The sequence below is a fragment of the Alexandromys fortis genome, unplaced genomic scaffold, assembly GCF_014885135.2.
Source record: "Alexandromys fortis isolate MF-2015 unplaced genomic scaffold, M_Fortis_MF-2015_v1.1 scaffold_24, whole genome shotgun sequence".
NCBI lineage: Eukaryota > Metazoa > Chordata > Mammalia > Rodentia > Cricetidae > Alexandromys > Alexandromys fortis.
In genome coordinates, this window is record NW_026067906.1 from 5,292,571 (window position 1) to 5,306,530 (window position 13,960).

A 13,960-nucleotide genomic window follows, 5' to 3' on the forward strand; every position below is an offset into this window, starting at 1 on the left:
AAACTCCATAATAAGTGAAAATTTTAAAGAATTTTAAATAACATCACTTAAAATGTGCTAGCATTTATTACCAGTGCATAGACTGGCTTTTTGGAGCCTGTTTCCTAAGGAGGGATACTTTGCTCAGCGGGGAGGGGCTTGTCCTGTTCTCAATTTGATAAGCCAGGCTTTGTAGACTATCCATGGGAGACCTTACTTATCCTTTCTCAGGAAGAGATGGGAGATTAGGTGGTGGGAAGGTGTGGGGTTTAAGCAAGAGGAGGGAAGGATGGGAGAAACTGTTGTATGTAAATTGAAAAAAAAACCCTTTCAAATAAAACATTAAAAAATGTGCCACATTTAGTGAAATTATAGATATAGATATGATGTGGTAGCTAAAGTTGATTAGCAACTGGACAGGATCAAGATTCACCTATGAAAGGAACTGCTGGTTATATCTGTGAGGAATGATCTAGAGAGGTGGGGATGCCTGAGAGGGATGCTCCTGATTAAGATAACCAAGATAAGAAGAGCCATCAAAAATTTTGGAGGATCTACTAATAGATCCTATTGCTGAAGAAACAACACACCTAAGTCACAGAATGTGAAGAAAACAAGAAGATAGTCACATGTAATCTAACTCCTTATTGGCTATCTTTTATCGTGTTAGAAAGTGTTATGCATGCTACTGAAGAAAAAAAGTATTCATTAGTTCATCCAATTGTGAAAAATTGTAACTGAGTTACAATAATGACTGTTCTGGCCAGATAAGACCTCTGGTGCAGTAATGACACAAATGTTATGGGAGTAACCAACTACTTTCCGATAGAATCTAAATTATTTTCCATGAGCTGACCACCTGATACCATAAAAGAGATTACAGACCTGTGGCTAGATTGGTCAGAAGAGAACTTATTACTAAAGGGATACAATAATAACTCTATTCTTATGACTTATTGTTGTCCTCATAGAGCCTCTGCTCTTTCAATGCTCATCATAAAAGCTTCTTGCAGGAGATGCCAATTAGCACAGGAACCCTCAATTTGTCAACTTATAGAGATGAAGAGACTGTGGAGTGCTCAGCCCTAAATAGGAAATACATATCACACTTCTCCCAAAAGCTCAGAGCCAGAAAGACTATAAGAGCCACGGACAGGAGATAATATTAAGGAAACAGTATTTTCCAGGAAAAACACAGCAGGTGCACATAGAAACTCACCGTGATTGCAACAGTATGCACAAGCTCAAACCAAACAAAAATCACACACCGATGGGGGAAGGTGGGCATGAAATTCCAGAACCAGCTCCGGAGCTATTGACATTGGATAGCTACTAGGGAAGGGAGATTCAGTGATTTTTCATAATGTATCTCCTGGTAGGTTGACAATATAGCAGGAAAGAGCCTACCCCAGGACTAGGTAGATGACGAACAGCATCTGTGAAGAAGTCCTTTCAACGCAGCTGAAATCCAAGTTGACCAAACCTTCCTATCAGGCTTGGGGGAGCAATTTTACTGACGCGGCAAGGGAATCACATGTACAAAGCCAGGAGGATTATGTCATACATAGGTTTTGCCGCAAATGATTGCAAGAGCATAGCAACTAAGACGATTGCTATAGATAAAGGACTTCAAGATTTTGATAAATGAAAAATGTTTATGAGCCATGCTTTTATTCAAATAAATGTGATGCTTCTTGAGAAAATAAGAATATAGGATCACATATTATTGGTTCATGCAAGGAATCATTACTCGGTTTACTGGGTGCAACAATATTCTGTGGTTAAGTTAAAAAAAAAAAAACATCCCTTTACAAAAACTGTTTTTTCAAACATAAAGACATAGATTTACATTTAAGGATTCTTTTAAAAACAAAAACAGAAATAAGGAAAACTCAGGCAAGCACTGAAAATATGTAATGGACATGTGCAGTTTCTGTTGTATCATTCTATTTTCACAAATGCTTTAAAATTTCCCATATCAAAGGAAGAAAAAGCAAATATAAGCAAACGCACAGAAGGAATGTCGAGAAATCTCAGTAGAACCTGACCTGCATGGACTTAACTCCTCAACATACTCCACTCCCACTAAATACATACTGCTCTCCCACTAAATGCATACCACTCCCACCAGATATGTCTATGCCAGTTAGGATTAATAGTGACTATGATGGAAGAGGAGGTAAGGTGATATCTGTGGGGGTGAAGCAGACATTTAGCTATTTGTAGAGCTATCAGAGCCAAACTTTCATCAAGTTCCCCAACTTTTGACAAACCTTGACTCTTTATTAACTGTTCAGTCCTTAACAGGGGTCCTTCAGTATCTGACGTTAAATTTGCAAAAAAAAAAAAAAAAATGTGAAGTATTCTTTATCCTCTCCTTCAGTGACTGGGATTACAAGTAGGTCCCCATATTCATGCAGTGTTTAAATGGGTTCTCTGACCCAACCTCAATCCTAAACTTGAACTGCAAGCATTTAACCCCTGAGCATCTCCCTCACATCTTCCCAGGATTGTTTACAGGGGCTCTGGAGATCAGACTAAGGAGTTCATGCCTGCTGGTCAACACTTTACCAACTGTGACATCATCCCAACCCTTGGAGAGGCTAATTTGAAAATGAATGAATGAATAAAAAATACAATTATGGAAAATAAATGCTGAAATATTAAAATTGATCTTACTGATTCGAGTGATTTTGTTATGTGAAAGTTCGAGGTTTTGTATACTCGTGCATCCATCCACACCATGAATAGACGTCAGAAGGTTATTATTAAGAAGAAGGACACAGAGATTTTCAAGATTTTCACAATTGATAGTCTCAATGTGGTTTTCCTAAAGCAGAGAAAGAGCAAATACAATAATTTTATCTCAATATTTTATCAATATAATACTTAATCCTTTCAAAATATTAAGGTTGAGATACAATGTCTAAATCGACACATAAGTCTCTAATTTCTAGACTAATCAATCATTCAAATAACTATACTCTGAAGAAGAAAAATTAATACACAAAGAAGTAGCTATTTTTACATAGGATTAATAGTCTTTAAAAATATATAAGAAAATACAACAAAATATTTGAACAACCTAAATAAGCACAGTGGAATATTAGTCAGTTATGTTGTTTGTGTTTTCAGATGGGAAAGGTTGTGGTGATTTACTGAGCCCATGCTCACCATGATTCCTGAGTGGATGGGGGGGGGGAACTTCTCATTTTACTGTGCATATCTCTGACTTGTAAGGACGATGCTTTCACAAGTGTATCTGAGGAAGGGCACAGAGAAGCTGCTCGTCCACCATGCAAAGTTTATGAACTGATGGCATAAACTAATGAGATTCTGTGGTCTTTAGGATGTGAGCCTATTTTCTAATCAAAAGGAAGACACTGGGTGGCAGATTGTGAAGGAACATGAGGTGGAAAATCTCGTAGAAACCGGACAACCCAGTATCGGCACGCATGTGGTTCCTTCCCACATGTACTCACAGATCAGCCAATGAAACAGTGGGTGGCATGACATAGGAGCTTGATGACTGGATGAACGTCCACTCTTGGAAACAAAGAACCCCTTAACAGTTACAAAATAGTCTAACCTTTGAGACCTCCTTATCAATAGCCAAAAAAGTAGGCTTTTTGGATCTTCTCAACCCAGCTAATATGAGAAAATTATAAAAGAGACTAAGTTACATGGTATAAAATGTTCAGCCAAGCTTGGCTGCAGAATCACAAGAAATCACATGATGCTTTTATAATATTATTTTAAAGATTGTTGTCATTTGCTACAGTCACCACAACATTTGAAAAGCAAAACCATTCATTACTGGCTCAGAATATCCTCAGCCTATCTACTCAGTCTCCTTAGGGCCGTGGTGCTTGCTTTAAACCTCATGCATCAGCTATTTTATTGCTTCTTCAAAATCATCATATCTGAAATCAAAACATGCAGCCAGTTAGTATCTATTGTATGGCAAATGTTAAAAACAAGCAACTTGCCTGTGCATCAATGTATTTAAGGTTTTTGCAGTGGTTCAGGCCATGCAGAGAAGTTAAGCCACAGCGTCGGAGGGACAGAAGCTGAAGATTTGGGCACTCTGCCAGTGTAGAGAGGCTACAGCCGGGCAAATCCTGAAATGTAATGGCTGTGACCTAGAGATTTCAAAGAGACCGTGATGAGTGACACTGTGGAACAGCACAATATAGATTAGCCTTGCAGGGTTCTCAAAAATTCCCCTAAGTAATTGTGTATGTAGACTCCTACCTTTTTTAATAACTCAATTTTATCCTACCTATCTGGTCTCATTTCCTTGCAACATAGCAAGATAACTCATGCATTCATTCACAATCATTTCAAGTTGAAAGGTAAACGTGAAAGCAATGTGGCAATCCCTTATTAAGTTTCTCCTTAATTTTTTAGCAAATTTTTGTTGTTTTCAGGCTTTGAGATACTTCTCTTTGCATACTATAGCATAAAGGTCTATGCTATGTGTCTAACAGCAGAGTTGAGATTCCTGGATCTCTGACAGGGACAAACATTGATGGAGATACAACATTTGGTTAACCAACAAAAGTAATAACATATTTCTTACACTTAAGTAAATAAGGATTCTACTTTCAAAATCATCTCAGAGTATACTGAGTATTCATTATCTAAAGCAATTCACGTAACCAATTATCTTTCAAATTTTTAGGAACGAAAATATATCATCCACTTAAGTGACAATGGCAAATGCACTTCTTATTGAGTTTGAATGCAGACAGATAAATTCTATAATTAGAAAGTTGGCCAGGCACTAGAAAATGAAAACAATTAGACTCAGAATTGAATAACTCAAAATTTGACAATTACAGAAAGCTATGTAATAATGAAGGTAAAATGGCCGTGACACAATTATTCTGCCTTATTTGATAACATGCCTATTTCAGTAAACTATGTAGTCACAATCAGATTTTACTTACTTATGAGGAGCAAGCTCTGTAATGTCTGTGGTTTTATTTCATTACAATTTATGAATGAAAGTTATGTCGGCACCTTATTATGGGTAGTTCTACAATATACTTTTCACTTTTTTAAACATTAAAAAAAAATTCTAAAGCCGGGCGGTGGTGGCGCACGCCTTTAATCCCAGCACTCGGGAGGCAGAGGCAGGCGGATCTCTGAGTTCGAGGCCAGCCTGGTCTACAAGAGCTAGTTCCAGGACAGGAACCAAAAGCTGCGGAGAAACCCTGTCTCGAAAATTAAAAAAAAAAAAAAATTCTAAGATACAGGAATGTATCCTATACCCCAACCTAAAGTTTTCTAAACTTATAACATCAAAATAGTGTTCATATTTATTGTTTGACATATACACTATAGAAGTTACATGCTTTAAATCCCTCAAATTCAAGTAAATACAGAATTATTAATCATATGTTCCCATTACTATTTAATTAGCTTGAAAAACATCAGTTGGAGCATAAGGGAGTTTGACTGAATGGCTCCAAAATTAAAAAAATAAATTGTTTCAACTTGTGGCAAAACTTAAATATATTTATAGCAGTCATATTTTCCTTTCCCGCTATGAACAATATAAACACATATTTGAAAGCTTTGTGTCTCAACCTCTTTGGTCAGAGGATGAACTGTTCCATCTATGGAACCTATTATTAATTCACTGTCATCATAATTATTAATATTTTTCATTTAATCACATATTTTCTCAAATATTTTATATAGAGAAAGCTTATATATGTGTGTGCATATATATATATTACTTAAGATTGCTATAATCTTTTAGTGATTTAATTATGAATTATCCTGATGTTTAACCTTTACCCCCATCACTTTAAAAAAAAAAAACCTTCCAAAGGTGATGTTCATGGTCAGGCTAGGCACAGAGTTGTGAAGCTAAATGACTAGAGAATCAAAGTAGGAACGTTACAGTGGATGAATGAAACTACTTGTCAATCAGAAAAAATACAGAGACAGTCTGGAAACAAAAATAGTATTTGGTAGTATCTCAGTATTTCCATGACACATTAAGACATATTTTTCACTTTTATAAAATACATTTGAAACTTCAAAGAAAAATGTAGTTTAGGTCAGTAGATTTAGTGACAGAGAAAGTATGCTAGAGTCCTGGGGACCACAATTAATCGAATCAGCCTATCTACCAGTTCGAAGCCGTCACTTCAGAGACTCGAATAATAGGTAATATTTGCTCAATCAATTAATCAAAAGACCTAGTTCACATTTTAGGAGATGCTCAGATGACAAAGCATCACTCTAAAAGATATAAAGAGAGCTAATTTCCCTTTTGAGGAAAACTGACAGGAGTTCTCAATAAAGAACAGGGCTTGGCTAGAAGACACATCCAGGAGAAAGGTCAGTACTCTCCTCATTGGTAGGGAAGAGACAAGCTAGTAAGAAGGACCGATAACTTGGTTTCTCTAACTTAAGCTTTATTTCCAAAGCAGTCCCCACTAGAAGTGTCACTGTAGCTAGCTCTCAGTTATGCACATGAGGGGAGCTTTTGCAAGTAATGGTCACAGTTATCATAACGAAAAGTCTGAAACAAACTTGGGGAAAGAAAACTGTGGAAAGAATGGGCCCAGAAACAGCGTCATCCAAGTAAAAACTGAAAAACCACAGAGATCTGTATGTAGCTGCACAGAGCTGGTAGCCATGGTCAATGACTAAGAAAAAGACGAAACTTCACTCAGTAACTTCTAACTCTTGTTTCTTATGTTGATTATCTTCACCTGAGATGTCTCTTCTGAACCTCATCACCAGATGGAAATGGTGGAATAGCCCTGCAATTCCAAGCTCAGAGAGTTGAGGCAGGAGCATAACACATTTAGTTCACCAAGGCTGCACAGTGAGCTCAAAGCTAGTCTGGGAATTCCATGAGACCCTGTCTCAAAATATTTTTTTTCTTACCAAAGGGCAAGGCATACAGTTAAGTTGTAGGGTTCTTGCTAGCATAGGTCAATTCTGAATACACAAGGAAAGTAAATCAACAAACCCAATTAATTTATTTTCCTTTCACGGAACACACAGGAATCTTATTTACAGCAGCCAGAATTTATGGAGCGTTTCTTTACTTATGTTCCATAGAGACAAAGGCTCCATTTTCTGTTCAGCTCACCAATAATTATTGGTCAAATATATTAGACAAATGAAAAACTTCCAAGTGAATAAAACTTTGTTTGTTTATTAGTATTTGTCTGGGCAACTGTCTATATAAAAAATGGAATGTAGTCTGGAGAGTAGCTTGATCAGAGGACACTTGAGTGGCATACACAAGGGCCCACCCTAAAGCAATAAAAAGGACAAGCATTCATAGTACTGTAGGCTTGTGATCCCAGCACATGGGATATGAGGAAGGTGTACATGAGTTTTAGGTCTGTGTGTGTGCCATGGCAAGTGGCTGTCAATTTTCTCTTTAAATAAATGTTAAGTCATAAAAGGCAATGAAGCGATAAAATATTTTAATGAAAAGGTCCTGTAGAAGATCTGGGGTCACTTGTGAATAGCTTACTGTCTATAGGCTTGTTCTGTTATATAAGAGGACATTCTTCATCCACCCTCATGATGCAGGGACTTCTGTTCTCTGAGGTAGCTAATCTTCAGAACCACGGTCCCTCATAGAGATCTTGACTCAGGGTGAGGATCCAGTGACACCTATCAGATTATTAGTAATTGTTCTTCCATTCCATTTTGAGGACATAATGCCAGAAGTAAACCTCCTACTCCAACTGAGACACAAAAGGGCTTTGATTTGGACACGTGTTGGAGCTTGCCTCCACACTGATGGATGGAACTTGTATCTCTTTTCTGCGTATAATCAGCTTCCAGATGTGATAAGTAATCTTAGGGCCCAGTGTCTCTAGATATTCTATAGCACAAAAGTAGAATTCCAAAGGTCTCTTGAAAACCAGGGTTTTTATGATCTTAAATATCTACCCGGATTGTATCTAACATTAGTTGCCTGGAATTTGATTTTTAGCTTCAGTGATGGTCGGATCTCACCATGTACAATCTACCCTAAGAATCAAGTGATAGAAGGCAGCTATAAACGTAATTCCTAAAATTAAAATTATAAAATTTATAAAATAAAAATTTTACTAAATATATTTGACTTTCAAGCCTCAGTTAAATAAAAATTGTAACTTGTTTGAAGCATTTTATAATCAAAATTCCTTATACATAGGTTTCTATGTCAAGTTCGTTTGATGTCGTGTTCTCCATAAAATAAAATTAGTAGCACTTAATGAAAACTATGCTGTTTCCAGCCTCCGTATATTGCAGTTATATGGCATATGGCTACAGAACATTGCCACATGGGAAATCTAGGGCCTGCCATCCTGTTAGTACCTCTTTCACTGCAGTAACCATTTTCATATGAATGTAGGCAGAGTGTCTGCCCCAATCTGGACCAAACTCCTAAACAGCAAAAGCACTGTGTCTTTGTATAATTCCAACCATAATTTCCAGATGTCCCTACAGGGCCCTGAATCCGGATTCAAGACACTGAAAAGTATAAATCAAACCTCTTTAGACTGCTGAAGTGGGTAAGGTCCTGAAAAACTGTACTTGAGATCTTAAAAATAGAAGACCACTGAAACAAGGCAGCGTGTCTTTCGTAATGTCATCTACGAAGAGGCATAATTCTTACACATGAAACCACTGAAAGGCAAAATCACATTTTATAAAATTAACTTTTCATTCAACATAAAAAATATTATTGCTAGATTATAAATACCTGCTGTAAAGTCTTCCAAGGGCCATTCTGAAGAATGGCTGATGTATCCAAAGGAGGCATTGTATCTGCTGGACATTTCACAAGTCTCTTTCTCTTAACGATTTTCTTGAGTTGATTTTGCTCAAAGATTTCAGACCAAGGTTTAAATGATTTCATCCAAGCTAATCTCCTTTCCTCAACTGAAGATAAAATGGTTATCTGTGACACAGAGCAGGCCAGGACACCGTCGTTTTCAGCCTTAGTTTGCTTCCGTTGCTCGGGAGCATCTTTAATCTCAGCTTTAGGCAAGTCCTCTTCTTCAATGTCCAAGGGGCTATTAGCACTGTGACTGCCAGCCTCTATACTGAGAGCCAGTTTGCTTGAGACAGAGCTCTGCTGGTTTGTCTTGTCTTCTGTATGTGCCAAGGCATCTGAGGTTATGACGACAGAATCGCAAGTCAATACATTATCTATTAAGATTTCCTCAACTCTTCCTGATTTTAGATCAATTTCTTTGTCATCTGGCATCACATTTCTTTCTATAGATTCTGGATTTTTAAATAATAGTGATAGTGGGTCTTTTTGCATGGGAATATTTGAAGAATAATTCTCATGCACTGATCCATCTTGCTCTGTGTCCGTTTTTTCTATCTTTTCAGCCAATCTCTCTTGATTATCTGTTATGATTTCCCGTTCTCCATTATTCACCTCTTCACTCATTTCTTGTATGTGTTCAGACATTATTTGGGTTTCTTGCCTCTCCGTTGTGGCCTGCTCCACATTTTCCTTATTTTGACTTTGAGGCTTTAGTTCTTGTTCCTGGCATTGTGCATTGACGTTTTCCTTCATGTCTGAGTTTTTCAATTCATTTTTTTGGTCTATATTTTCAAAGTTAATTTCTTGGTTAGCCAATTTTTCTGAACATTGTTTCTTTGGTAAGTTCTCACTTTTTTCATTCATTTTTAATTTTGGTACATTGTCATTTTTTTCAATCATTTTTAATTTGGGTAAGTTTTCCTTTATTTTTAATTTTGGTAAGTTTTCATTAATTTTTAACTTTGGTAACTTTTCATTTTTTTCATTTGTTTTTAATTCTGTCAAAATTCCCTGGCTTGGTTTCAATGTTGCTCCTACTGATTCTGTCAGTACAAGCTCTTTATGCACATTTTCGCTCTTGGTTGACTGCTGAACCAGACAAACATCTTCGTACTCCTTTGAGTTGGTGTTCGCTAATTCTTTGGATATAGCATCCTTCTCCTTTGACATATTTGTGACAGCTAGCTGCTTGGTGCCACTGCCTTCCTTCTTTAAAGCACAGGTAACGACTGTCGGATGGTGGGCATCTTCCCTTGGTCTCATTTTTTCCTTGTTTCGTTGTTCCTCTCTTTTTTGTCTCAGGATGTTCTTTTTCTCTTCGTATTCCCTTTCCCGCCTCCTTCTTTCCTCGAGCATCTTCTTCTTTCTCTCCTCCTCAATCCTCCGCCCCTCTTCAATTATTTTTCTTCTCTCTTCCTCCTTCTGTCGGATCTTTGCTTCCTTCTCTTTCCACTCCCGTTCTTTCCTTTTCTTATTTTCTATTTGCTCTCTTATGATTGGGCTATATTTTCGGTAAGTTACAAATGCTCTATATGTGGCTTGAATTTTTACAGCTGCATTATACTGCAATTTTAGCAACCGTGCTTTTTCTTTTTCCTGTAGCTCACTTAATCTTGTTCTTTCCTCCTCCATTTGCAAATGCAAGTTTCTAATGAGTTCCTTAAATGAAGTAAGATAAATAGTAATGAGCGTCAGCTGAACTGGCAATTTTGTAAGTAGATTAAAAGTAACACAAAATCTAAAACCAGAGTCAAATTGCTATAAAGCTCATTGAGAAAAAAGTCACTTATTTTATAGGAAGCTAGACATTTTTAATATATAGATGATTGGGTCATATTGGGAAGTTGATAATACTCTTTTAAAGTATGAGCCAATGAGGTAACCAGTAAGGTATTGTCTGCAGGTAGAAAGCATTTGATATCAAAACGATAGAGGAAACACAAAGGAAGAAACAAGCCAAAGTCCATGGGACTCAACTTCCTGACATGGATGATGTAATAATGGAAACTAAAACAAAAGTAAAAAGACACAAGTAATTCAGCAAATTTTAAAGAATATTAGCCAGTAGGGCAAGTCAACAAGTAGGAGGAATAAACTTTACATACTGGATTAAGTCCTCAACATAAAGATAAGCTTTATGAATAATATATACACTAGAATAATTTTTCACTCAAAAAAAGAGAAATCAGGAAAAATGAAAAAGGAATGGCTGGGTGGCTGATGGTCTAAAGAAAAACATTTTAAAAAGCTTTTATTTATTTCAAATCAATATATATATAGCAATATTTATATATATATATATGCAGATAAACACAAAATAAAGAAATAAGAAGGATAAACACAAGAGACTAACATATGATCAGTAGGCATCCCAGAAAAAAGATATGAGAATAACTGAAGGGCTAAAACTATTATAAATTATTTTTGTTTACAAATACAAATATACAATTTCTTGTATACTAATACACATACAGTCATAGGAAAAACAGAAGAGTTAACTTTACAGCCTATCTCTTAACAAACATATGACACATTTACACAGATACCCAAAGTACAGAAATCTCCATGCAAGCATGTATTTTTTTTTTCATTTTTAACCACTTAGCAAAATGTTTGACATATAGTTAAAAAAAAGGCTAAATCTTTACAGGCCAATATATAATGTGAAAAATCTTAAAGCTTCAAAGAATATCTGGGTTAACCATAAAATTTGCAATCACTAAAATAAATAAATATGCAATCTAATCATATCATTGAATTTTCAGGAGTCAGAAGAAATTGGTCTGGATTTTAGGCTCAAAGTAAAAACTAAAATAAAATATTTTTTTGCTTTGTAAAAATTGGAAAAATTTCCTATTCAAAACTTATTTTTATGATCCAAAAATATATCGCAGTAAATATCAAATGAACACAAAACAGAGAGAGACTCAGGAACTACAGAAAACTAAGGAGAAATGAAGTCATGGAGTCACTCAATTGCTACCTTTCTTCTTTCTTAATATTACTTTTGAAGTCAGACATTAGTCTTAGTTTTTGTTCATATGTTTAAGGTAATACATGTTGTTACTATAGATTCTTCCAACATTTCCTTGTTCCTTGACTTGAATTTTATTAATTGCACTACTCTATTTCTGCATGTCATTTTCACTACTTGAGCATCACCATCCTCGAGTATTTATTTTAGAACTGTATTTAAAAACAACCCCCGTATGACTATTATGCCTTTACTTATCTCTTATGATTCACAAACTCTCTCTTCTTTCAAGATTACTATCACAGTATTAGATCTTTTCACAAGTGTTTTCCAGGCTGTTTTCTATGTTTCCTATTTTGTTGTCCTTTCTGTTCACCACTTTGGACATTCCTGCTAAACTCTCTTCTGCTTCACTAATGCCCCATTATATATTGAATAGTGTGTCACATTTATTCATGAAATTTCAATGTTAACATTGAATTTTCATAGAACATATATTTACTACTTTGAGATAGATTATAAGTTTCTTTTAAACATCATTTGTTTAATTGTTCAGCTGTTGAATGAGAGTTGTGGTTGCTTTAATGGATCCATCTTATCAAACATTTGGATGCCATGTCACTTATACTTATGTATTTTCCTCTTTTCACTCAAAGGATTTTTCTATTTACATGTCTAGTGATTTTTGCATTTAAATACATATAATATAAACCTTCCTTTTCAGGAGTGTATAAAGGGAAGACTCAAAAAAAATACAAAGAAAGGAAGCCATGAGCAGTAGGATAACATTAATTTATCTATTCAGTATTGAAGATTTAAATGAAAATTTTATCTATTTTATATTGTAAATGTTTAAGTAAGGTTATAAAAACATTATGGGAGCCAACAAAAAATAAACTGAAATATTTGTGATAACTATATTACCTTAAGTTCAAAATCCTTTGATACACTCAAATAATTGTGTCAAGATACAGTAATGCTTCTTCAAATCTTCAAATATTATGAAATGTTCAAATGGAAAACAACAATATATGAAGGCAAAACAACAAATACATACCTCATGCTGTCTATATTTTTCTTTCCATAATTTCTCTTCTTGATGAAGTTCATCATTCATTTTATCCTGTTCGTGCTGAATGTAGAATAACATCAGAGTATTATTATATTCAACCATCAAGAAACATACTAATTATATCTGATTCTTTCAACATATTTATTAACAAGGATTAAATGTGAAAATCTCCTTGCATCATCAGTTATTAATAATGAAAACTTAAAATGATTAAATACTTCTTAATAATACAAAGAACTGCTGAAGGCATCACTTTTCCTGATCAAACTGTACTACAGACCACAGAACTATAGTAAGTAAAATAGCACGGTAATGGCACAGAAACAGACATGTTGATCAATGGAATCAAATTGAAGAACAGGACATAAATATACGCACCTAAACACATCTGATTTTTTTATTTAAAAAAACAGAAATACATATTGGAAAAGAGACAGCATTTTCAACATTTCATTGAAACTGGATGGCTGCATGTGGAAGAATGTAAATAAATTCATACTTAATGCCTTGCACAAAACTCAACTCCAAAGGGATCAAAGACCTAAACCTAAGGTCAAACACATTGACTCTGACAGAAAAGAAAGTGAGCAAGAGTCTTGAACTCATTGGCACAGGAAAAGATTTTCTGAACAAAAGATGGTTAGCACAGGCACTAGGAACAACAATAAATGGGACCTCATGTAACTGTAAAGCTTCTGTAAGACAAAGGACACTGCCATTCAGATAAAGCAGCAGGATATAGATGGGAAAAGATTTTAACAACCAGTCACTAATAGAGAACTAACATCTAACATCTAAAAGAACTTAAAGTCTATATCAAGCAAATAACCCAGTTTAAAAGCTGGGCTCTTATTTAAAGAGAAAATGCTCTCTTTTAGTAGAGAAAACTAAATGGCTGAGAAGCACTTTAAGGAATGGTCAATACCCTTAGTCATTAGGAAAATGTGAGTATAAACTATCTTGAAACAGTCAGAAAGGCCATATCAATAAAACAAATGACCACCCATGCTGACAAGGATTTGTGGGAATGTAATTTTTACAGCCACCTTAGAAATTTGTGTGCTGACTTCTCAGAAACCTGGGAGTCAAGATACCTCAAGATCTCTCAAGGGGCGCATACCTC

At 35.4% G+C, this 13,960-nt stretch overlaps 1 protein-coding gene across 9 annotated transcripts in view; it reads right to left on the reverse strand.

The window, feature by feature from the left end:
• Window positions 1-13,960, reverse strand: part of Lrriq1 (leucine rich repeats and IQ motif containing 1) — a 146,716-nt gene that overhangs the window by 119,940 nt on the left and 12,816 nt on the right. For all 9 annotated transcript variants that reach the window (XM_050135597.1, XM_050135595.1, XM_050135596.1 and 6 more), the window contains 4 exons: window positions 12,823-12,897; window positions 8,717-10,450; window positions 3,969-4,121; window positions 2,659-2,809 (listed from right to left, as the gene is read on the reverse strand). In XM_050135597.1, the coding sequence (XP_049991554.1) occupies window positions 2,659-2,809; window positions 3,969-4,121; window positions 8,717-10,450; window positions 12,823-12,897 (2,113 nt within the window). The remainder of the gene's footprint in view (window positions 1-2,658; window positions 2,810-3,968; window positions 4,122-8,716; window positions 10,451-12,822; window positions 12,898-13,960) is intronic.